Source organism: Anastrepha ludens, chromosome 2 (assembly GCF_028408465.1).
Source record: "Anastrepha ludens isolate Willacy chromosome 2, idAnaLude1.1, whole genome shotgun sequence".
Classification (NCBI taxonomy): Eukaryota; Metazoa; Arthropoda; class Insecta; order Diptera; family Tephritidae; genus Anastrepha; species Anastrepha ludens.
Genome location: NC_071498.1, coordinates 38,349,248 through 38,374,791, shown reverse-complemented (window position 1 = coordinate 38,374,791; position 25,544 = coordinate 38,349,248). Strand labels below are relative to the sequence as shown.

The window sequence follows — 25,544 nt, the reverse complement described above, 5'->3', positions numbered from 1 at the left end:
CCTATTGAGCACTGTCCCGAGTTCAAAACACTTACCCCTTAATTGCTACAATTTATGAGCAAGAACAAAAAAATGCCAAAACTGTCAGTAGCTACTAACTGGAGCATACCTGTGCATTTACAGCTGTATACAGGGCGTATAAGTAACCTACAAATCTGAGTTACAGTACGTGCATCAAGACACGTTGAACAGGCAGTAGAAGCAGTAGAGCAAAAACAACAAGGGTTACGTAATATCAAATGTCAAAAGCTGTAACCAAGGATTGAGTAATTTCAACTAATTTAAACAAAATTTAACAATTTTGAGACCAAATAAATAGAAAAAATTCAAATCAGCTTATCTACTGCTCCTACCTGTTCAATGTGCCTTAATTTATAATTTAATGAGAAAATTGCTCTATATATAAGTGAATGAATTGCCTAAACTGTTGCTGGAATTAGAGTGTTCAAGCGGAAAGGATCACAGTGGAATGATATGAAGTGTGCCAGGTAGCAATGGCATTCTTTTTCAGTACGTAGACTTGACAGCTACACCGTAATTTTTTTATCATTGTGCCACATTCTTCAAAAAATATTTATTCCGCCTAGTAAATATTTTTTTATAATTTAAAAGTAGATAAATAAAAAAGAAAAGCCCGACGTATGCATTTAAGAATTATGCATTTGAATAAAGTATTAACTAGGGCAAAAAGAAATCCATTATTTTTGAGTAAAATTTTTGCGCAAACGATTTAAAACTATTTGCTGGTCGATCTTTAGCTCCTTGGCAATGCTACGACTGCTAACATACTGGCCAACTTCACTTATTTCTATTATTTTACCGATATTTTCGACATTATCGAAACACCAAAAATGCCTGAACGGAATCGACGAACCCAAAATTGCACGTAATTAACTGTTACAATGTCGGCACCTAAATACCATTCACAATTTTAGCGGTCTGGCTTATATTTTCGCCTTTATCAAAGGAAAACTGTAAATTGTACCGAAATTTCTCTTTGTTGGCTTCTATTGTTAACACCCTGTCACTCACAATTGAATGGAACAAACAAAAAACAGCAAAGGAAGCGTAAAAACAGCAAAAAATGTATACAAAATAAGAAAGTGCTTACACCTCCTTTTTAAAAATGCGCAGGATGTAATTTTCATCATTCGAAATTTTGACAGTGATTTCCTGCTGGACTCGACAGAAAGTCAGTATTATATTTCTGCGAAACGAAATGAATCGTCTACGTTTGAACAAAGTAGGAAAAAATTGCAAATTTCTTTCCAGAGTGAAGGTTGTGTAGCCCTTATTAGAAGGAAGTAAAATCTACTTTTCTCACAAACATCATTTTCATCTCGGCGGCTATGTTAACAAACAAAACTGCGACAGCTGAAGATAGCTAATCTCTCACGTGATTATCAAGAAGCAAATGCATCCTCAAAAAGTGACAGTTTGGAGCGATGTCAACATGAATTCGTTCGTCTTTGAAAATTCTGCTGAAAACGCCATTTCGGTCATTAGGCCACCTCGGATTTCCGATTTTTGCCGTTCGACTTTTTTGTGGGGTGCTGTTATGACCGATGTTATGCGAATAATCCATTAACAATTAAGGCCCAAATTCGAATATCGAGAAGGCCAATTGCGAAATAGAGACAAAAGCCTAATCGAGGCCTTTTAAATCTCAATTAAGAGAGATTTTTGAAAAAAGTTTACTCGGTTACTAAAGAAGCTCGTTGTGGTGCTCACAAGATGTTTCCCCAGTCTTATTTCTATATGTTATGTTCTTAAACCATCTTGAACATTTGGCGAATCCAATTCGCCCCTTCTGCAATGAAGCTTCTAAGCATTTCAGAACCTCGAAAAATAATATTTCTCACTAAATCTGAACTACAAAACTTTAAGACTTCGAATCATTATGCAGACCTCCAAAATGCATTCATAGTGGCCCTTGGGTATTTCCCTGAGAAGCGGTATATTCCTTTTAAGAGCCTTAGTGTTAGCGCGTTGGCCAATTTCTGGCTCAGTTGAGAATATGCAACGTAAATTTTGTGATGATGATACAATATTTTAGACCTTAAACTACAAATTAGCTAGAGATTGCAGCGAAGTGAAGAAAAATTTGGCGCCGTAACGGCCAGTGTCGAAGATTCAGCGCCGGCCAGCTGAGTTGAGTAAAGCCGGAAAATTAACCATAAATTAAATTTATGGCGAAAAGCCAGAGGTAATGCCATGACTTCGCTGGAAATGTTGGTCAAAGCTCCGTATTTTGACATAAAAATTAATAATTTTCTCGAACGAAGCCCAGTTTTAGCTCATCGGTTGTGTTCTTAAGCAAAACTCTCTTTTTGGAGCTAACACAATCCATAAATTAATAATAGTAACCGACTTCCTTTACTCAAAGCTCTACACCTTTGCTATATTTGTGCTGTGGGTCCAACAAGACAGTGCTATATGCCATACATGCGACGCAGCGGCTGCAGTTTTTAAGAGGAAATTTCACTCCTGGGTCATCTCACGGCAAGTGTTCATCAATTGGCCACCACGATCATGTCTACGTCACCTCCTTAGTCTATGCTAACAAGCCAATCACTTTGGTTGAGCACGAGGCTCACATTCGAGACGCTATTTCCAGAATAATGTCACAAATCTTGTACAGAGTCATCAAAAGTTGGGCCGACAGCTTGAGGAAGTCGACCGAAATCGAGGTGACATTCCAGCGTTTGCTTTTCCATACGTAATGGCAGAAATATAGTCTCAAAATAGAGGCAAAATCACTTTGGTATCTCACACCGTTGTTTCATTTACATAAATATATATTCTCATGGGTCTTATCTGGTCACCCATTACGTCTCTGAGGTACTCAAAAGTTCAATAATGACATTATTGCGATTAATTATAGAAATAATACAGAAAAAAGCAAGCATTAAGGGGAGAAAGTGGACGCGGTAGGAGCCGATTCTTCTTATCTCGTAAAGCCAAGCTTAAACTCTCAAAGAAGAAGCGAATGGCGTATATAAATTTGTTATTGTCTTCATCTTATCTTTAACGCTACGCAAATCGCTTCTATCGTCTACTTAAATTTACACAACCTTATAAAGACATTTTCTTTTACTTTTACTTTATTAAATATGTCTATATGTCTATACAATTGTTTACTTCGGTTATTGTTTGCATATTTTTATAAACCTATGGCTCTTCGTAGCAGTGCTACTACAACAAAGTTAACCGAACAGGAATGTGCTTTTGCATTTTTGCACTTTGTCCGTCTTTCGTCAGTCCCTTCAGAGATAGCCCTGCAGGAGGAAGTAACTCTTAACAATTAAGAATACAAAATAAAGGTGCTTAAATTATATAAATTTAGAATTCATTTATTTAGAAGCCTTTTTTGGATGTGTAAAAATAAAAAAAGTTAAATATTTATTCTTCTGCCTAGGTGTAGAGCTGCTGATATCACCCCGCTAAACAGAATTTTCTTCTTTGACTGTTTCTGAAAAGGCATTGTGAATGAAAAAGCTTTATACTAAATATTTGCTTGTTTCTCTATACTCACTTTTCCCACCTTGAATTTTAGTACCTTAAAGTCTACGTACTATATATTCTAAAATGATTATGATTTTAATAAAAAGTCTATAAAATGAAAAAGTTAATACAATTTTAATAACTGTGTTCGATAAAATGTGTAAAAGTAGGCATTCATTAACGCCAAAAAATTATCCACCACTCAAAAATTTAGAGAGCAAAGTGACAGTTCGATGCACGAGAGACGCTATTAAAAAATTAAGAAGAGGCATTTTACAAATTTTCTTAGTGTGGGCAAAAATATTCTTTGGAACTAATATACAAAAATTAAAAGACTTGAGAAATCTTCTCAGGAAGGAATGAAGTTGTTGTTTCTTTTGAGCATTTAGATAATCAGAAAGTACCCTTTTGCACTAAGTGCCCTTGCTAACACACGTTGCTCTTCGAAATTGGTCGGTGAATGTAAGACAAAACTGAACAGTGCCTTATTTGGGTGCCTGGACATTATGGCATTATAGGGAATGAGTTGGCTGATAAACTGGCTAATGAAGGCTCTGCAAGAATACCACTATGCGCTGAACCCTTTCTCTGTGTCAATTCTGTGATACATCGATTCAGCTATGGTTCGATGATTAAATGAGGTCTATCCATAGAAGACGTGAGGCGAGTAAATCAGCTGATTTCCTCAAATTCGCTGAGAGCCGGTTAACGGCCAGTTGTTGATCATACCTTCTGAATTTTTTTCCTCTATAATTGCTGGTAAGGGCGGCCGCCGTAGCCGAATGGGTTGGTGCGTGATTACCATTCGGAATTCACAGAGAGGTCGTCGGTTCGAATCTCGGTGAAAGCAAAATTAATAAAAACATTTTTCTAATAGCGGTCGCCCCTCGGCAGGCAATGGCAAACCTCCGAGAGTATTTCTGCCATGAAAAAGCTCCTCATAAAAATATTGCCTTTCGGAGTCGGCTTGAAACTGTAGGTCCCGCCATTTGTGGAACAACATCAAGACGCACACCACAAATAGGAGGAGGAGCTCGGCCAAACACCTAACAGAAGTGTACGCGCCAATTATTTATTTTTATTTTTTAATGGCTAATAAGCCTGCCTGAATAAGTCCGTTGTGTCCTATTGCCGCATCAAACTGTGAGCATTAATATTTATTTACTAATATTTATTTACAAACAAAGGTACTCTTTTCAAACAGGAAAGTACAGACAGACAACAAAAATCTAAATTTTTATTGTTATGGTTTCCCTCGCCCATGATTCAATGGTATCAATGGCTATCAACATTCCAGAAACACCTCGAGAAATGCTTGGTTTTTACAAATATTGAGGCAATTGCGCAGCTGTTACCTGCTCCCAATATATAAAAATGGGAAAGGTCCAAGAGCACTGAATTAACGGCGAGCACAACCAGTAAAAAGTTAGATCTCTATTGTCTGCCTGTACTTTCATGTTTTAAAATAGAGGCATTGTTTGAAGTAAATATTCCGGAAATATCCAGCTTGTTTGCATCTACTCCCTGCTGCTGCTTGCTCAATATTTAAATAAAAAATATTCAAATAAAGGTTTTAAGTACAAACATTCTTTTGTTAGTTTGCCTATATGCATACATACATATGTACATATAATTACGGTTATATTTTCAGTGTAACACCGCAAAACCGCATACAAAATTCTTCTAACAAAACAAAAACGAACACTGCTCAAGTAGCAGCTATGGGAATAGTAGTAGCGCAACAGAAGTGAGAGTACCAGAGCTAGCTGGAGTACACATGAATAATTTCGCAAGTAGCGCTCCGGTCGATGCCGAATTCTCTCCAGGTTCAATTTCAATCCCTGGTTCTTTTACATACTTTTCATATGAAACTTTGCTATAAAGGGTGGTTAAGTTTCAAGGCCCGGTGTTGATTTTAAATAAAATACAATTTTTTTAGGAAATTATTGTCATTTCTCTTCATTATGATAATATTGATATGGCTCAATTACGTATGGAACAAAATATCGGCCTCGGCGGCACACCTCCATCCGATGGCCAAATTTTCGATGACGCTGAGGCATAATTGAAGTTCTATGCCGTTAATGTGCCGAATTATCTCATCTTTTTTCTCTTGAATTGTTGCTGACTTATGGACATACACCTTTCCTTTCAAATAACCCCAAAGAAAGAAGTCCAACGGTGTCGTTGACGTTTAGGTGTGGTTCACATTCAACATCGGCCAATGAAATTTAACCACCCTTTATATCGTTGATTTTTATGGTATTCTTTAAGACAGCCAAGCAGAACAGCTTACGCTGAGAAGTGTAATTACTTTTTATTTTTGTAATCATTTTCATTTTTATACCGCCTAGTGTCCACCCGTGGTACCAAAGCACCCATATATTTTATATGAAAACTTAAAGGAAACTGCGCTTTCGCCTGCGGGATATTAAAAAAACAGCAGCTTGTTTAGTTTTGATAAAAACATTAATGGCTTGTTATTGATTTAATTTATTTATGTATTATATTTCGTTTGTGGTAGGTTAGGTTAGGTGAGGTTAGCCAAGTTGCTTGTCTAAGACAAGACTCTCGGTGGCCCTAAGGCCCATTGTGACATCTGCATTTGATAAACATCTCCTAATTAAGTTGTTTAAACCACTTAAATGTTTTTAAGAAGGTAATTAGTTCCTCCAGTGAGACATTTTGCTAATTCCCCAGCTCCTCAAAGAAATAATCGCCAAGATATTTAGCATAACTTCTTTGAAGTGCTGGGTATTCACAGAGGAAGTGTTTTACCGACTCAATTTCTTCTTCATCTTCATAACTCCTGCAGAAGTCATTGTGAGGTACACCCATTCTATTGACTAGAGTGCCAATAATGCAATGACCCGTTATAATACCTGCGAGCACGCTGGTAGTTGATCTGTTGAATCCAAGCAGACATTTTGTATTGTAAGATTCAGTTTTGGCCCGAAACGCTTTGGAGACCCTACAGTTAATAGGACTATGAATAAGTTCGTGCGGTTTTTTTTCGAAATTTGAAACTTTATTGACGTAAAATGGTTACAAATTTAATATTCAAAATATTGTCCATCGCTTACTACTACTTTTTCCCATCTTTCTGGCAATTCACGGATTCCCTTTGTGAAAAATTCGGTCGGTTTTGCCGCAATCCACGAATCGATCCATTTTTTGACTTCATCGTAATTACGGAAGTGCTGGTCAGCCAGGCCATGTTGCATCGATCGGAAGAGATAGTAATCGGATGGCGCAAGGTCTGGACTATACGGCGGGTGGGGTAGGACATCCCATTTGAGCGTTTCTAAGTATGTTTTGACCACTTGTGCAACATGTGGCCGAGCATTGTCATGTTGCAAAATAACTTTGTCGTGTCTATCGGCGTATTGCGGCCGTTTTTCTCGCAGTGCTCGGCTCAAACGCATCAATTGTCGTCGGTAGACATCCCCCGTAATCGTTTCATTCGGTTTCAGTAGCTCATAATACACAACACCCAGCTGGTCCCACCAGATACACAGCATAACCTTCAGGCCATGAATATTCTGCGCCGACGTCGATGTTGAAGCATGGCCAGGGTATCCATACGTTGCCCGACGTTTTGGATTGTCGTAATGGACCCACTTTTCATCGCCAGTCACAATTCGATGCAAAAAACCCTTTCTTTTGTGCCGTTGAAGCAGTTGTTCGCATGCCATAAAACGGCGTTCAACGTCTCTTGGCTTCAATTCATACGGCACCCAATGGCCTACCTTTCGGATCATTCCCATGGCTTTTAAACGTTTGGAAATGGTTGATTGATCAACTCCCAAAGTTTTTGCAACCTCTTCTTGCGTTTGAGCCGGATCTTGATCGAGCAATTCCTCCAATTCGGTATCCATGAACTTTGGCGGCGCACCCTCGCGTTCTTCGTCTTCCAAGCCAAAATCACCACTTTTAAAGCGTGCAAACCACTTCTGGCACGTTCGCTCAGATAGAGCATGCTCACCATAAACTTCCACCAAGATACGATGACTTTCGGCTGCTTTTTTCTTCATATTAAAATAATGAAGAAGAATTCCCCGCAAAAACACATTATTTGGCACGAAATTCGACATTTTCAAGTGTGGTAAAAATATTGTTGTTTACGCTTCAAATAAAAAACTTATACTGACGTTTGTGCCTTACGACAGTAGCTCTCCAATGAATGTTTGGAAATGTGGATCGATGGAATAATAATCAAGTTACGCCATCTGTTGTAAAACCGCACGAACTTATAAATAGACCTATTAGTAGTCGAAGACCATTTTCTATTGGTTCCGTCATTACGCTCAAGCCAATCGCAGAATACAGTTCGTTTAGAGAAATGCTAATGCCCACTACCTCTCGTTGAAGGTCAAGCTCAGAGTCTTTCCTTGCACACTCATCCGCTCTTTCATTTCCCTCTACTCCAGAGGGGCCGGAGATCCAACAAAGTGTGGTGATGTGTTGTTGAATAAGCAGCGCGACCTCCTACATTCTTTAAATTATCTTGAATTGATGGTCAGCGCCTCGATCGCGGCTTGACTATTAACAAAAATGGTACGGTTTCTCGGAGGTAAGTCCATTAGTCTTATGGTTTTTGCTGATTTGTCTATAGCGTAGACCTCAGCTTGGAAAACGCTACAACAGCTTAGAAGTCTTAGGGTGCGAACAGAGTGAGCGCTGATGCCGAGCGGAGCCGAGCCGAGCTAATTGACACTTATTTTCATGCGAGAAGAAAATTTGTATATAACACAGTGAATGCGAGAATCAGCGCTGAAATTCTGTTTATTCCATGTGTTTTGCTCTATGTCATTTAATTTTGTTGTTCATTTGTGTTTATAAAATTGCTGTACACGGTAATGGATTCATCTGATGAAGAGTATTTTGCTTCTCCTAGTGTGATTAATGCAATTATTAACACAAAAGAGTTTGGAAAACATCCAATTACACTAAAAAGGAATGAATTTGGTGAATTTCATCATTTATATAATGATTTTAGAAAATATCCAGCTAAATTTCAACAGTATACCCGAATGAAAATTGAAACATTTGATTACATTCTGGACAAGATAGGTGTGAAACTAAACAAAAACTGGACATATTTTATTAAGGTGCCAGTAACTTCTTGCGAAAGATTGATAGTGACTCTGAGGTAAAATAATTATTTAATACTTTGTTTAATTCAATTATATTTCATGTAATAATTTGTATTTATAAAAAACTATTTATGTATCGAGTCAGTGTAATAAATTGGCGTCTTTTTTGCTGTTTGTATTTGGTCCAATAATGGCTCACTTCCAATTTGTATGGAGGCAAATGATGAAGTGGTTGGTTCATTTGTGATTTCAATTGGCACAAATGTGCTGGACTGAAAATGTCCTGATGTGCTCAAATCAATGGAGTACACATTCTCAGAGGAGATGCTAATTGGAGAGGAAATTGTTTCATAGCGTGAGCGTTCGTTGCGCAGTTCTGGCAAACTGTTGGCTTTGCCATACACATATTTGTACAGTGTATTCTGCATTTCCATCCTGCATAAATATTTTTTTTCCGGCTCCAATTTCCGAATATGCGGCAGTAATGTTAAGAAAAAGGCCTCATCTTCGTCCAAGACTGTTTTTTTTTTTCCTGAATTTCTTTTTTCAAGCAAAAGTAATTTTTTTTTTTCTATTTCTAACAGTTCGGCACTGCTGCTGTTCGCAGTCCGTTTCCTCTTTGTGCATGATTCAGGGTTTGTGTCAAAGCTTTCATACATTTCCTCACTTTCCTCAACTTGTGATGTGTTGTGGACGTCTTCCTTTTCATACTCCTCCACCTGACTATTCATAAATTTCCCTGGCTTTAAATTTCCACTTAAATTTCTATATTTCATCTGATCCTTTAAAAAAAGTTGAAGTGATTTGTGATGCAGTGTCACCAGCATCACCAGACTTTGGTGTTGGAAACTTCCTCAGTTCACTCCGGAATTGGTCGCGCAAATATTTCCATTTTTTCTTCAAATCTTTAAATATTTCCATTTTTTCTTCAATCTTAAACATTTTAACAAAAGACAAACTCTTTATTTAGATATTTGGCTACTGGTGCATCGTTTGCGTCGCTGGTTTTTTCGTTTAGACTTGGCAAATCACCTGTTGGACTAAATTGTAAATGAAACAACTCAAACGCTATGGGAGGAGTTATTTCCTGTCCATATGCTGCCGCCAACTAAAAACACTTGGAAGAAGTTGCTGCGCAATACTGGAATTTATGGAACTTCCCAAATTGCATTGGTGCTATTGATGGAAAGCACATACGTATCAAGTGTCCAGCAAGTTCTGGCTCAATGTTTTATAATTACAAACATTTTTTTTTCATTGTGTTACAAGGTATTTCCGTTGCCAACTGCAAATTTATTGCGATCGAAGTTGGAGGGTATGGAAAGCAAAGTGATGGTGGTACTTTCAGTTCTTCTCAAATTTATAAACTTTTAAAAACTGGGGAACTACAGGTACCGCGAAGCACAAGTCTACCAAATACTAACCAAATTTTGCCATATGTTTTTCTTGGTGATGAAGCCTATCCCCTATTGAAATGTTTATTACGGCCATATAGCAGAAAAGACTGCACTGAAGACCACGAGTATTTTAATGCGCACCTTTCAAGGGCTAGAAAGTGCATTGAATGCGCTTTTGGACTTATAAATGCCAAATTTAGAGTTTTATGGAAACCGATAGAAACCGATCCTTCCCTTGCCGAAGTAATTATTAAGGCAATTTGCCTACTGCACAATATTATCATTGATCGAGAGGGTTTGGATGAGAACTTGAGAGAAGAAGTTGAGAAGCAAAACACAAAAGAACCGCAAAATGAATTCAATAAAACTAGCATCAAGAATGGTAGATTAATAAGAGATCACTTTTGTAACTATCTATGCCTCAATAAACTAAAATAATATGTAATAATACTTACTTGGCACTTTTATTTCTGCTGCAACCGATGTCCACAGTTTTTCCACACAAACACGATTGTGTTGTGTAATCTGTTTTTTTGGTCCCACAAAGCAGGCCGGGAAAAAATTTCACTTATTATTTGATCGATATCCATTTTTGCTTATTTTTAAACCATTAAAAAACACAACTGCGCTCTAAAAAGTAAACATCAACAATGCAAAAAAGCGCGCAAAACGCTTTGAAACTGTTTTCTCGCACTCATCAGTTTTATCGCACTGACAATCTTTATCGCACTGACAATCTCGGCTCGGCTTTCAGCGCTCACTCTGGTCGCACCCTAAAGAGCAATTTAACATACATATCAATGGATGGAGTCACTTCCAGCGCCACCTGAGGCATGGATCGGAGTGCACCTGTTATTCCTACACATGCTAATCGTTGGACTTTTATAACTACGACCACACGAAAGCTCCATAAGCCCAACGGTTTCAGACCCCATTTTTTGGTAAATGTCCTCATGCAGATAAAGATGGCATTACAAGTTTTCTTCATCCTTTCCTCTTTTTCAGTCCTTTTCCAAGAAAGCTGTGAGTCCAGAATTATGCCAAAATATTTGACTTCGTTCGGTAGGGTTAGTATTACTCCATCTATGGACGGTAACTGAAAACTTTGTATTTTATATCTTCTAGTGAACAGAACTAGTTCGATCCTGACTGGGTTAACCATTAGACCGTTAGAGGTCGCCCACTTAGAGAGTTCCCTTAACGCTGATTTCATGATTCCGCTAATAGATAGATACTTCCTTGTGATCAAAATGACTACATCGTTCGCATAAGCAACAATCTTGATCGTTTTCTTGCTCATGTTAATAAGCAATTCATTTCAGAGTTAGTCTCACAGATACTTTCCCTTGCAAGTTCATCTATCTGAATTACAGATGGGCTAGAACTTCGTGTATTGTTCGTCCATTCTTGGCATCCAGGGATGTGTATTTGCATGAGATACTCAAGTGTTTTCTGCCCTGCTCTGTGAAGCTGCCTTCCGATCTTTTCAAAAAAGCTGGGCTTGCAGGGTTCCTTGGAGAGACATTTTCACAGTCTTGAGAACTTAGTTATGTCATCCAGTTCTTCACAAAACCTCCTCCAGGATTCTTCCTTTGCTTTCTCTGTTTGCCTCTTATAGGCATTGAAACTATTTGTCGCCTTTGACGCATTTGGTACATTGTGAACCCTTCTACTTTCTCTTCTTAGTAGTTTGAGTTCCCGGGTCCACCTTGAGTTTGCTTGGTTTTTTCGGGGCCTGCTTACTGAACAAGATCTACGAAAAGCTTTATCAACTGCAGATGTTAACAAATTGACGCTATTTTCCAAGCTGGAGACGTTGATTGTTTCCGCCTCTTCAGGGGGATCTGACACTTTTAAGTCGTTTGTGATAGATTTAGTTGATTATTAATGCTGCTTGTTGGGTTGCTAGTATTTTTATGTTCAGTCATGCAAGCAACTGCGTTAGCTTATATGTATTCATCATTCCTGAGCTTAATTCTTTCGTGATATAAGAAGTGTAATGGCCTACAAATCAATAATATGCCATATATTGTAGAAATAAAAAATGCACAACCACAACGAGAAATTTAAAATATTTCACAAAATCTTAAACACTAGAATTTCAATCATATTTTTTATTTTTTCACTTATGAACACTTGTCAGAAATACAATATTAATTCCAAAAATACAATACGTAGATATACATATGTATGTATGCATTCTTTTTAAACATGAACCAGCCATTATTATTTTATTACAATGCATTTATAAATGCATACGCATGCACATACGTACGTATGTAAGTAGATTTGGCTTCTTTTGTGAAGTGCGACTTGTAAGTCTAGTCATATCTAATCGGTGATAAGAATGCATCTATGGAATTTTTTGTTTATTTAGCTGTTGAACGGTGTTTCTGCGGAGCATATATAAGTAATTCCACCTGAACCCTATGGGGGCTAGTATGACTTCCTAGGAGGTACAGGTATAAAAGGCGTAATCATATCTTTGTACATATGGAGCATTCCACTAGAAATGGAACGAAATATAATTTCTTGTAGCTGATTTATATCGTATTTGGGAAGGTGGATATTATCACGCAATACGACTTCATTTTGTGTGTATTTTTTTAATGCAAGTTGATTTGTTTTCCATAAATTTTCAGACTCTTTTACTTTTCCGTTTTTGATTGCTTAAATTTTTGAGTCAAATTCTCATTTTCTGATGTGTATATACATATATGAATGTAAGTACATATATAAATATGCGATTTTGACTAAGTTCTTTGAATATGCCGAGGTAGTATGCACTAATACATAAACAATTATACTTATACATGGTCCTCATCCTCCTTATACACCCTCCTCATGGTCTTTTTAGACGGCTTATTGTGATCCTCAAACATTTGCAATTTGGCCCATGAAAAGTAAATTTGCTGACAAAGGTGGACTTTTGTGTAAAATTGGTCTTTGGGGGATTATTTCGTTTCGCTTAAGCAAATTTAAGGATATTCGTACCTTATTTCCTCTTTCGACTTTTATAGTTTTCATCAAAGAGAAAGACGGCGCCGAAGTGATAGACTAAGACAGGAGAATGCCGTAATCGTAGTCCAACCACCACCCATTGCAGATGAAGACTTCAACTCCAACTTCACCGTGTGACCCGCGTAGTACTAGCACAATTACGTTCTGGATATTGTAGCAGGTTAAACTCCTACTTATCCAGAATTGACCCCGACATACCAAACATATGTCCGGCATATGAAGGCACCCCGCGCGACACTAACCACCTTTTCACATGCCCTTTAAAACCCACTCATCTAACACCCCTCTCCCTCTGGACCCAACCTGTCGAAACAGCATGTTTCCTAGGCCTACCTTTAGATGAGCCAGACGAAGATGTCCGGTGAAATACTCTACACTGACGGGGCTTCTATTACTGCTACAACAACAACACCAGCGCCGCAGTACAACTCCTATTTAAAATTCATTTTAAATATTTCATTCTTCATGTAAATTTTCATAATCTCAAACTCAGCCGTAATATAAAAAGGTGCTTCCGGATTGAATGGCGCTCTAGGCTTTCTCGTACTTTGATGTCAAGTTTTCAGCAGATTAAAGATATTACATTTATTAGGGACGCGCAATTGCATTCAGCTCATAGGCATAGGCTAGGAGCGAGGTAGCTAAGCCATTGGCTAAAGAGACTACGGCCTTGAACCAATAAGACCTGAGCCTCTTCCTGCCATGGGAGGAACGCTCAAAAGTGAAGATCTAAGGCTACGAGACGTAAGTTGATGCCAAACTGTAGGCTTACGCCAGGCTAATTCCTTACTCGAAGAATATAATAAAGAGAAATTTAAACATCTCATAAACCTCCCCTACTGGCATTCTCACTGTCCTTTGCAGACTGCGCAGCTATCTGTACAAGTTATGGTCTATGTAATGACTCCTGTCGATTCTGTGTATTATTTCAGAAAAACATCATTTGCTTCCCGAATGCGATGAAGAAGTAAACTGCGGCGGGTGCTGTCTCCTGGTGGCCAATCGATGACTCAAATTCTCGTATGAACGGTCGGTCAAATAAACGCTATCTTTTTGCGAGTTTACGAACTGCTCAATTTGCTTTGGTGTGAGATCATGCGCCTTTTGGATCTTGTAAAGCTTGACGTTGAGGTCATTTTTTATTATGCGACGGATGCTACGGTCAGATATTTTCAGTTCTTTCGTTGCAGTCTTTTGATGAGCGTCTCCATGACGTTTCGCGATACTACCAGTCTCATTGTAACAAGTAATGGTGCGGTAAAAAAAAGCTTTATTTTCTTTAAGGAGCTTGAGCTCACGAAGAATCGCTGGTTGTGATTTTCCAGCCAAATGTAATGCAATACCAGTATCACCCATTACTGATTTTCTTATTTCGCGTTTTCTCGCGGCAAAATGCTTCTGCGCGCTTGTAAACAATACTCGGACTGCCATTTAGCCAACTAACAGACAGCTGATGTCCGTACATAAGCTGCGCGAGCGGTCTGAAGTTGATTACACTTCGAGTGCTGGCCCCTGTAATTGCTCATAAATTATAACTAACTAAGAAAATAAATCAGATTTCTAGAGAGAAAGCAAAATTATGGTAACTGACCTCAAATTGCTATTTGGATTGGATCAAAATTGAAGACCTAAAACTTTAAGTACAAAGAATTTTCTGGATAAATTTTCTGTAAAAGATTCTCATTACTATATTTGAAATATGTAAAGAGGGCAAAAAAAAGATAGAGAAGATAATTAATCGCCCGATTATGTGTTTGAAAAACTTTTTTAATAAATAAAAAAAATTATTTCGAGTGGTAAAAATCTATATTTTGACCTTTACGCGCTCCATTACTTGTTGTTTGTATAAAGCATGACGAGTAGTGTTGCTATCGTTCGAACTAGCAAAGCCACATATTTTGTGCTTATTTCAAACTGCTGTTCCCAAGCCAAGTTTTTCCTAAAATGCATTTTGCACTGATGGCTTCTTCACTTCTGCTTTTTTTTTGGGCTTGCCTCTTATTTGCCATTGTTACAATTTCGCACCTTTCTCCGCTCTATCGGATAAATTGTTACTACAGGAAACAAAACTTCAAAACAAACTATGTCTTAATACTTGCAAGCGTTATCACATGAAGTTTTCCAAGTCCATGGATCCCCTTTCGTCAACCTATTATGTTTCAAATGTACATAACTCTTGTCTCAGTCAATGAAATTCGTAATCACGGTTATATTTTTGATTCGTATTTTGCGTTTGTTATCCATTGACTGTTCAGATCTACTCGGCCAAATAAGTTTCAATATTCCTAATAGAGTACTTCACTCTTATAATACATTTTATGTTGAAGATCTCAGTTCTAATTACCTTAATTTCGCCCTTCTTACAAATAAACTATCAATTTAATTTGAGTTCTTAAGGTTTTGTTATTTTGCCCTGTACTACTGACTAGAAGTCAGTAAGGTTGTTACCATTGTTAAAGAAATAAAATACTCTTGTGATATTGAAAAGAGAAACAATTGGCAATCCTATCCAAATATATTTTTATCGAAGCTGACTTAAAACTGCCGAGTAAAAAGTTATTAAAAAACCAAATTGGACGATTCATTTTTTCACTCCCTTTTGTTTGCCTTTTCCTTATTCCAAATAAGTGAGAGTCTTTTACAGAAGACTTGCCTTGAGAAAATAATTTTCTCAACCATCACAAGATAAAGGGTGTTTTTTTTAGAGGTTAGGTTTTCAAGATGAAATAAAACGTATATAATTTAATGTTATGGCCAAGAATTTAGCTTTATTATAAAGATAAGGGTTTGCCATTATGTTTTAAAAATGATTTCGGGCAAGTGGCCGCCGCGGCTGGCTCGAATAAATTCCAGCCGAGAGGCCCAATTTTCGACCACTTTTTGCAGCAATTGGGGCCGTATGTCAGCAATAACGCGCCGAATATTCTCTTCCAAGACGGCAATCGTCTCGGGCTTATCTGCGTAGACAAGCGACTTCACATAGCCCCACAAGAAATAGTCCAGCGGTGTTATATCACACGATCTTGGAGGCCACGCCACAGGTCCACGGCGCGAGATAATGCGCTCACCAAAAGTTTCCTTCAATAAATCGATTGTTGCGTTGGCTGTATGGCAAGTAGCGTCGTCTTGTTGGAACCAAAGGTCGTCCAGATCAACATCGTCCAATTCAAGCACGAAAAAGTCATTAATCATGGCTCTATAGCGCTCTCCATTGACTGTAACATTATGGCGGGCTTCATTTTTAAAGAAATATGGACCAATGATTCCCTCTGCCCATAGAGCACACCAAACAGTGACTTTTTGAGGATGTAACGGCGTCTCAGCAATGGCTTGTGGATTATGTTCACTCCAAATGCGACAATTTTGCTTATTGACATACCCATTCAACCAAAAGTGAGCTTCATCGCTGAACAAAATTTTCTTGTGAAAATCAGGATCGGTGACCATCTCGTTTTGGGCCCATTCACCGAACGTGCGACGCGCTTGATGGTCGTTCGGCTTCAATTCTTGCACGAGTTGGATTTTGTAAGCCCGCAAACCAAGATCCTTCCGCAAAATCTTCCATAAAGTGGATGGGCACATCTCCAATTGCTGCGCGCGATGGCGGATGGACCCCGAATGAGTCCTTCGATACTCTGCTCCACAGCAGCAATAGCGTCTTCGGTGCGCACTGTACGACGTCTCTGAGGATGCGTATTATCCACTAGAGCAAACGTGGTGCGAAACCGATCCATGGTTAATCGAATTAGTGACTCTGATGGACGATTATGTCGACCGAATATTGGACGCAGCGCGCGATGCGTCGCGCGAACCGAACCATTATTTTCGTAATAAATTTGCACGATGTTCAGATGTAAGTCTATTCATTATGAAATGGCAAACCAAACTGAGCATAAATCAAGTGACAGCTGTCAAAAAGACCATCTACGAAAAAAGTAGTGCCAACTTAAAAACCTAACCTCTAAAAAAAACACACTTTATCATAACTTTATTGTGTAGTGATTGTTTCTTAGCCAGGCCTAGATACAATTTTCTAAACATTATAAAATAAAAAGTTAAAACAAACCCACCTACATATGCCCATATATATTTTATCACAAAATCGCTATAATTTGCTATCACAGCTCTTTAACATCTACTCACGTATAGCTTTAGTCTCCATATCGGCTTTTTTTAAGAATGCGTTCTAACGCTTTAATAACAGCAATTCAAATGTACACTCCTTGCCTCATAGTCCATCGAGTGCATGTTCAATTAAACACAAATAAGCAGTTTAATACATACTAACGGCACTCATATGCTGGAAAATTTAAAATATGTTCTCGTACAGCTCTTATATTATTTTTATCTATTTCTCGTGAAGATCCAGACATCTTCCCACGACGAACAGTTCTAGGTGTTTCAGCATTGAGAGCACAAGTTCACCGCCCTACTGAAATTGTATAGGTGTCTAAAAAAAGTTTCTGCAAACCGACATTACTTCTGACTTAAGATTTTTTGGCTTTAAAAAAAGCGAGACAAACGCCATAGGAGACCACACACGCGCCCGCATGATAACGAGCGCAAAGCAGCAAATTAGAGCACATACACTGCAAATATGGCAAGAGCGATGGGAGTCAGAGACGAAAGGCCGATGGACGAAGAGACTTATACCAAATCTAGACAAATGGTATAACAGACAGTTCGGCGAGGTAAACTATTATACTACACAGATGCTATCTGGACATGGATACTTTTACAAATACCTTAACAAAATAGGCAAGGCAGAAACCACTAAATGCATCTACGGAGATGCACTTATTGACGACGCAGATCACACTTTCTTCAAATGTGAGAGATGGAAACTAGATCGCAAAGCTGTCGAAGGCAGACTAGGCCCCTTAAGAGCTGATAACATCACTGATAAAATGATAGAAAGTGCAGAAAATTGGCCAATTATTCGCACGTATATAGAGTGAGTCCTACGTGCCAAAAAACTTGACATGGACAGAGATGCTAATATACTTGACTAGAAGATAAGCCGACAACATGAAGCCCCGCAGATAGAGACAAAAGAAGACGAGCCTATAGCATGAATGCTGGTTACAAATATGGTGGACCCAGACGTGAGTGAATTAGAATTGGTCCTTTTCATGGACACCGTTCTGGGCCCTCCCGAAGTAATGTACAAAGCAGTTCCGGGAGGGGAGTCTCCCCAGGAGAGGAGGAGGGACTGTTTTAGTGGCCGCACCACATGACGCAGTAGACGACGGTCGCTGTAAGTGCGAAGGCATTTTGAACCCTAGCTCACCCACCAAAAAAAAAAAAAAAAAAAAAATATTATCCTTATTTTCAAAAGTTTTGGTACTCACAATTTGAGATTTGTTATTCGTGTATTTTTCGCCATGATTTCCATTAATTTTTCTGATACTTTGTGCGTAACTATCTTCATTTCTTGCTTTTCTTATCTTTTTTTACTTGCACCATTTCCGGGGTTTCTAAATTTATAGTGAAGATTTGGTTTGATTCATCTGAAGATGATAGTTGTCTTATTCTTTTCCATTTCTTGAAAGTATTACGTGGTCGTATAATGTCTGCGGATCACATCATAATAATAGTAACTTACCTGAACCGCTATCTGTTGACATAGTGCTAAAATATCTAAATTATTTGCCACCAATAATTAGTTCTGAGGAGCCGAACTGAATTCTTTGTGACATAAACCGAAATGAATTCACGTCTTCGTTATCTTTATTTTATCAGCCTACTATGTGCATAGTTCAGAATCGCATCGAAGTGGGACACGCGCTATTTTCAAGTTATGTTTATATGCAATTTCTTCAAATTTTTGATTTAGACCACTTTCATAATTAACACTAAATGAATTTCGTATAACGTTGAAATTACATCCACTATCTGAAGGTTCACTTTTGACGATATATACATTAAATACATATAATATTAATACATATAGTTTAAATACATATAGTTTAAAATACATATACAATAGTTTAAAATAAATACATATACAGGTATCCCTCATATAACGCGATAGTTACGTTCCAGAAGAATTGCGCGTTATGTAATTCCGCGTTATCTAAAACATAGTTTTCATATAAATTTGGGGGTTATGTTCCAATAGGTTTTTTTTTTAATAAAATACATACAAAATAACAGATGCACATATATTTCAACTCAATACTAAAGTTCAGACTTTATAATACAATTAAAAACACATAACAAAAAATTTAAAATCAAACTAAAACAAATTAAAGGTTTATTAAAAACTTTATTGTTATTCTTCAAACTTCATATGGTAATTAATCTGTTTCACTGTCTTCAAAGATCTTTGCACGTGGGCGTTTTGGAGGAGCAATAGCTTCATCAGAAGATATTTCTTCAACATAGTTGTCGCTATTGGATAAGAAACTAGTTGTGGGACCTTGTGGTTCTTCTACTGGTTTTATAATTGCAAAATCTGTTATCAGTTTTTGGTGGGTGGTTTTTTTAAGCTCCTTTTCAATTTCGTAATAAAGTGCTAGATTAATATCTATTCTATCTATCTAAGGCAAAAAAGAGTAATTCTCGGTTTACATTAAAAATACATTACATATTATAAATATATGGTACGCAAATTAGTGTTACCAGATTTTATAATTATGCATTTTCCCCTTCGCATTATATAAGCCTAAATTTCCCGTTGTACTGAAACCTAATTTTTCCAAATCGCGTTATATCGAAACCGCGTTGTATAAGACCGCGTTATACAAGGGATACCTGTAGTTTAAAATAATTTGGATGTGAAATAAGTGATAAACTAATTTTTTTTCGAAATTTTGACTAGACCACTCTCATTATTATTATTAGAAGGCCATTACGCACTGCGACCAGAGCTGATCTATTGTGAAAGGCCTATTTTGTAACCCTAGTTTTAGGCTTTTTAAAAAATTTAGCACAGTTTTGGGTTTGTTGTTCCATATATTGCATGGAGATACTACGATACCACCACTTATACCACCACTTTCATAATTATGGGCTCAGGGATTTAGACCATAAGGCAAAGTATATAGATAGCAGTGTATCAGATTAAGAGTATCAATACGGGAGCTCCAGCGCCGCTTCTTGGTTAACAGAACGACTCAGATTATACTCAGCCTATTACTGCCACTTCGGCAGTATTCCCGAAAAAGATATGTGGAATGTTTTATGCTGATACAACAATAGCAGCTTTTCGTAGATTATTCCGAGATTCTGGCATGTTTATATTCTTACTACGACACCACCAACTTCCAAAATTTGATTCCATTTATTTAACATGTCGTGCTTTTAAAAAAAATCAAATTAAATCGATAAAAATAAATGGAAAACCAAATAAATCTAAAAAATTTTAAGTTACGCAAAAGAATAAAACACGTCTAATAATTTAAAAAAAAAATTTATAAAAATGTCAAAATTTTGTGGTGTAATTTCAAAGCATACAAATGCCGAAGATTTCGAACCGTTGCGTTTCAGTCACTTGGAAATGCTCACCAACTGGCTGGCTAGTGAGACGGAATCGCTCAAAACAGACTTTCAAACTAAAGGCGAAGCTGTGCAAGATCAGCAACTGCGAGTGATACAGAATGAAAACAATGTAATATAAAACTTGAAGTAAAAACTTAAACTTCTCGCATTTTTATTCACGCACTCTACGCCATTGCAGCTTACACAAATTCACGATATAATGCAGACGCTTAAGCGAAGAATAGCAGCCACAGAACTAGAAATTAATGTGAATGATTCGAGTATAAAAATACTTGAAAACAATATTAAAGCGCTGGAGGAGTATGCCAAGAGACCACTTACGCCAGCTGGGGTTACCTGTGGTTGTCCTCTCGTTTGTAGGCAACATCAACAGCACAACATGTGGAATTTGTTGCAGGACACAGATCGCAGCATGGCACAGCTCAGTACGCTGAGGGATGAGATACATGAACTGGAACCATATGTGGAGCGTATGAGTAATCCGTATTATACTGTGCGAAATGCTGCATTTTACAATATATGTTGCGTTAATGCACAACAAGAAAATGACAGAATATTTTCTCTTTAGATAAGCAGCATATTGGATTGCCATTTGACGACTTTGAAACAAACCGAAAAGAATCTAGATCGTTTGGTTGATAAGATGAGTGCGGTCGATGGCCTATTTCAATTGATGATGCGTGAGTGCAAAAATATCTATATAATTTGTGTATTTAAGGGGTAACACCACTGTAGGAATTTCAAAAAATTGATTTTTTTTTTATAAGCTTAAAAAATTCTTTGAACCTTTTAAAATACAGAACAAAAAGTTTTATACGTTACCGAAGTTCATTTCATAAATATTTTAAGTTTTTAACCAAGCGTTAGTGACTGCTACCTAACGACTTCTCCAAATTTCCAAACTTTAAACGCGTTTTCTGAAATTGGCACGCAGCATAACTCAAACAATTTTAAATATTTTTAATCAGGTTTTTCACTACGTCTGTATAATAACCTTCTTAAGAGAAGAGCGTAGGGGATTTTTGATAGATTAATTTAAACGATTGTTATAATTATTTAAGTCCCGTTTTTTTAGTCCAAAATAGAGTTTTTTCCTTCAAATGCTTGCTAATTCCACAAAAATAAATATTTTTTAAATCCCCTACGTGTTTCTCTAGCTATTCTTATCTAGATTAAGAAAAAAAATGCTTCTTTGTTCCAGATTAAAATTGGCACCCTCTGTGCTGCGTGCCGCGGAGCTCCTTCAAGAGAAACCACATTACAAAAATGTCTCCATTGCGGCCATTTTGTAAAATTTTTCGATCAAACTTTGTAGTTTTGTATTTTAGTATATATGTAATAACTTCCCAAATCAGAGTGATTGTTTTCACTTTCCTTCTATACAAAAAAATTCTTTAAAAATCGTGTTTATTTTACGCGTGTACAGTAGTGTTACCCCTTAACTCCCAGCATAGACACTCTAATGCCAGAAGTCATAATGGATTCCCATAGGAAAATCAGTACCACGACAGTTGGGCATATGCCCAGATTTATATTTGACCACAGTCTGTCACGCTAGAAACCTCCCACAATTACATAAATAACAACATTTTGATCCTTAGTGATCCATTTTAAAATATAAATGTTGTTCATACTTCTCTAAGGAATGTTCTATGACACACATTAGTGCGAAGAATTCGGTATATAACAATTTGCGATTGCCGACGGTTAAAAATACTACTCAATAGTATTTTTTATCTTTCGATTTAAAAATAAGAGCAGCTAATGATTTCCATTAATGCATTCTGAAGTTCACTCACTCACAGTTACAATTGAGTGGCTCAGTGCCATCCTTGCCTAACCCTCAAAATTTCATATATGGAGTTATTATGCGACACTACTTAGAAATACTCCAAACTATCCGTGCTAAAGTTGCACATCCCTAATTTTTGAACGAGACAAGGCTGACATCTAATTAAATGATTCAAACCTTCCTAAAAAGGCTGTTTAATTTTTAATTATCTACCTATTAACTTTGTCACTAATTATTAGGAAATGACTAAATTGAGGCTTAGGCAAGGATGGCACTGAGCCACTCAATTAATTATGTTTTTACTTATACAGGACATCTTGCCGATTCACGTCGAAACAGAGCAAATCCCGTTCCACCTAAATGCAAGCAAAACAGATGACGATTCCATTTTAAATATGAAAATAATTTTCGTTTAGTGTAGTATTAAATGCTTAGTATATTGATGTACATTTTAGCTCATTAGCGTACTCAAATTCCCTTTTTAACATAACAAATAATGTATTTTCGGTGCAATGAAAAACAATTTAGTAAATGAATGAGTTCCCTGAACCATTGCGGCGAGATGATGTTTGACTGTATGAGTTCCTATATACTAACGAACGCTTTGTAACTATTTTTGGACACTTTTAAAGTTTAGTTACATAAGAATAGTGTGTGAAACGGCTTAAAAATAAGTGCCTAACAACTTTCATCGTATAATCACGAGTCAGTGCGGAAGAAGATTACATCATCAGCTATAATGCTTGTGGTTGTCTTTTGGTTACCCTGCTGATCAGTGATTTCGCCATAAGTGATTTTTCCTTGCACCATCGTGCGTTGACCTTTCTTCAAATGCTCCATGACAGTGTCGCGCAAATTCGGTTTGAAGACCACAATACGATGCCAGTCCGTACGTTGCGCCCAGTCACCATTTTCGTATCTGCAAATTGGAAACTGGGTTAATAACTAACTTAAAAGTGGAGTGCGGTTGCAAACGCGAGCATGCTAGATAAAACGAAATGCAATGGAATTATAAATACGCTCTATAAAAAGTGTACGACGTATACTCTCAAAAATCTATTGAATTATGAAGAATTGTGTGTAATAATTTCACTTTCACAGCATAAAAATTTAAATAACCTGTAATTAGTGTGGGTCGCCACTGAAAACATGACAACCGGATGTTCAACGGAACCGCGCATTTGTGGATCAGCGCCAACTCGCCCCAGAACGGTTACATTGTTGACAGCTAAAAGAGAATTGGATTTATTTGTAACTAATTAATTTATTATTGGTTGAAAAGAAACAAACTTTTTTCCACACGAGGCGGAGCGCCTGTGGAGCTGCAACGTGCTGCTTGTACCAACGCCATGCGTAGTGGTGAAATTAACTGCAATGATAAACAATTTATTTATGATTATTTTATACTAAAATGCAAAAATTATAGACTTTACCGAGCGTGCTTTCTGTGATAACATTGTTTATTTTCAATGATTGGAAGTAAAGACAATTATAAAATATGTTAATCATACGATTTAAAACATCGCCGGTATATCAGCTGGTTGTCAAAAATGCGCAGCAGTAACGGGTCGAGGTTGCGCGACATCTGTCGTGGAAAAACGAAAGTTAGAAACTGTCGCCAGCAGATGTCACGAAGGTTGCTAAGGAATAATTTTTTTACATTTCTGCCTTTTAAATTAATGGAATCAAATTAATAAAATTAAAACTTTAATAAACAGAATTTCGTACAAATCACTTGCAACAAAAGCAAAACGTTTTGTTTAACTACAAAAGGCATTGCAAAAAAAGGGAATTACATCTACGGCATTATGGTCGTATAGTGTTCCTTGCAAAATTTACATACCCCATGTCAAGTTTCTCAGAGAACGTAAATAATTTACGTTCTCTGTTTGTTTGTACTACAGGGTGTCACTTTATATTCAAGACAAACACCGCCTATTGAATTCTGGAACACAATAGCTAGAAAACGCGTAAATAACGGCATACCAGAATAACTCCGCTAATATAGGTCTGTTTCTTTAATCGCCCGGCGACATGGAAGAAGAAGACGTCATATTAAATTTGAGAATTTTATTCATTCGAAATGTTTGCGGTGAATTTCTTGTAACGTACGTAAAGGACTTTGCATTTGTGTGTATTAGAAAAAAAGCTCATCATATTGCTCGGATCACATCCGGAATATCCAAGGTTGAGGCGCCAGTAATACCTATTTTTAAAGCTGGCAGAGCTTTGTATACTCAATAATGTGGACTTTGTGAGGATATTGGAACTCGCGAGTTGCCGCCAGCAAGAATAGAAATAGTTTTAATTGAGCGACAACGACCTTTTGCAGTTTTGCGGCCTGAAGTCGTGCTGTCGTCAAAATAATTTTCATAAGAACGTATGTGTGTATGTTATTTCAATATTTGACAGATGATGCCTCTCGTCAATGTACAGGATTTATATTAATATATTATTTCACTCAAAATTGTGGATCACTGTAAAGGATGACAGATTTATCAGGATTGCTTTTTACTTATGGTGAAAAAAAAAATGTTAGGGGAACTTCGGCTCTCACGCAAGGTGTGAGGGAGAGAATTGAGAAGGTGTGGCCAATAACAAAATATTATCCGGCTCTCAACGAATTTGCCAGAATCAGCTGTTAGACTGACGTAACTGGGATCACAAAGCGGTTTGCTTACGGAAAAACTAAATTAGTGTTAGTGATATAATAAAAATCAACACAGTCCCCATTCATGTTGTTTCGTTGCCATCTGAACCATAGATAACTAGATGTGAAACTTATTCATTTTGAGAGAGAGCGCGCCCATGAGGACGTTTCAAAACTTGGCAGCACTCACACATTATGGGATTTTGAACAGCTGATAGGCGAAATGGCAGACTGCCAGAAGAAACGCGCCAAAAATAACAGACGAAAACAGTTCGTTTTTGCTTAATGGAGAAATGACGTGTTGAAATGTTTATAATTATTTGTCTTAAAATTAATTCAATTGAAATGCAATAATTTGAATTTAAGTGAGTTTGTAGAATCCAAAGCTCGTTATATCCTTTTCGACTTCTACTTTTAATTAGTCTTATGTACATAATGTAATTTTATTGAGAACTGTGTGTTGGTTTATGTAAATTTGTATACACGTAAATATTCTATGGTTGAAAAGTGTAGGTAAGGGAACTGAATTTGTGTTTGAGATATTTTACAAAAATTCAAGGTAATCTGCTTTAACTTATTCT

General features: G+C 37.2%; 2 protein-coding genes across 2 annotated transcripts; one reads left to right on the top strand and one right to left on the bottom strand.

Moving 5' to 3' along the window:
* The first annotated feature begins 20,169 nt into the window (after positions 1-20,169).
* Positions 20,170-22,716, top strand: LOC128868936 (uncharacterized). Its single transcript, XM_054111566.1, has 4 exons — positions 20,170-20,630; positions 20,700-21,014; positions 21,090-21,201; positions 22,625-22,716. Exons 1-4 carry the CDS (start codon positions 20,442-20,444, stop codon positions 22,690-22,692), a joined length of 684 nt encoding a protein of 227 aa, XP_053967541.1. The 5' UTR covers positions 20,170-20,441; the 3' UTR covers positions 22,693-22,716.
* On the bottom strand, positions 22,696-23,886 carry LOC128868940 (single-stranded DNA-binding protein, mitochondrial). The gene is made up of 4 exons (XM_054111578.1): positions 23,747-23,886; positions 23,604-23,682; positions 23,433-23,541; positions 22,696-23,232 (listed from the first exon to the last, which is right to left on the bottom strand). The coding sequence occupies exons 1-4, from the start codon at positions 23,768-23,770 to the stop codon at positions 23,013-23,015; spliced, it is 432 nt and encodes a 143-aa protein (XP_053967553.1). The 5' UTR covers positions 23,771-23,886; the 3' UTR covers positions 22,696-23,012.
* Between the last annotated feature and the right edge of the window lie 1,658 nt (positions 23,887-25,544).

What these genes read in the sequence shown, in the direction of transcription:
- LOC128868940 (XM_054111578.1), bottom strand. Translation starts at nt 23,770, where the DNA reads ATGTTATCACAGAAAGCACGCTCG. An exon ending in TATCACAGAAAGCACGCTCG is followed by an intron (nt 23,683 to 23,746) that starts GTAAAGTCTATA and finishes TTATCATTGCAG; the next exon opens with TTAATTTCACCACTACGCAT. An exon ending in TCCGCCTCGTGTGGAAAAAA is followed by an intron (nt 23,542 to 23,603) that starts GTTTGTTTCTTT and finishes ATTCTCTTTTAG; the next exon opens with CTGTCAACAATGTAACCGTT.
- LOC128868936 (XM_054111566.1), top strand. Translation starts at nt 20,442, where the DNA reads ATGTCAAAATTTTGTGGTGTAATTTCAAAGCATACAAATGCCGAAGAT. An exon ending in TGATACAGAATGAAAACAAT is followed by an intron (nt 20,631 to 20,699) that starts GTAATATAAAAC and finishes ACGCCATTGCAG; the next exon opens with CTTACACAAATTCACGATAT. An exon ending in TGAGTAATCCGTATTATACT is followed by an intron (nt 21,015 to 21,089) that starts GTGCGAAATGCT and finishes TTTTCTCTTTAG; the next exon opens with ATAAGCAGCATATTGGATTG.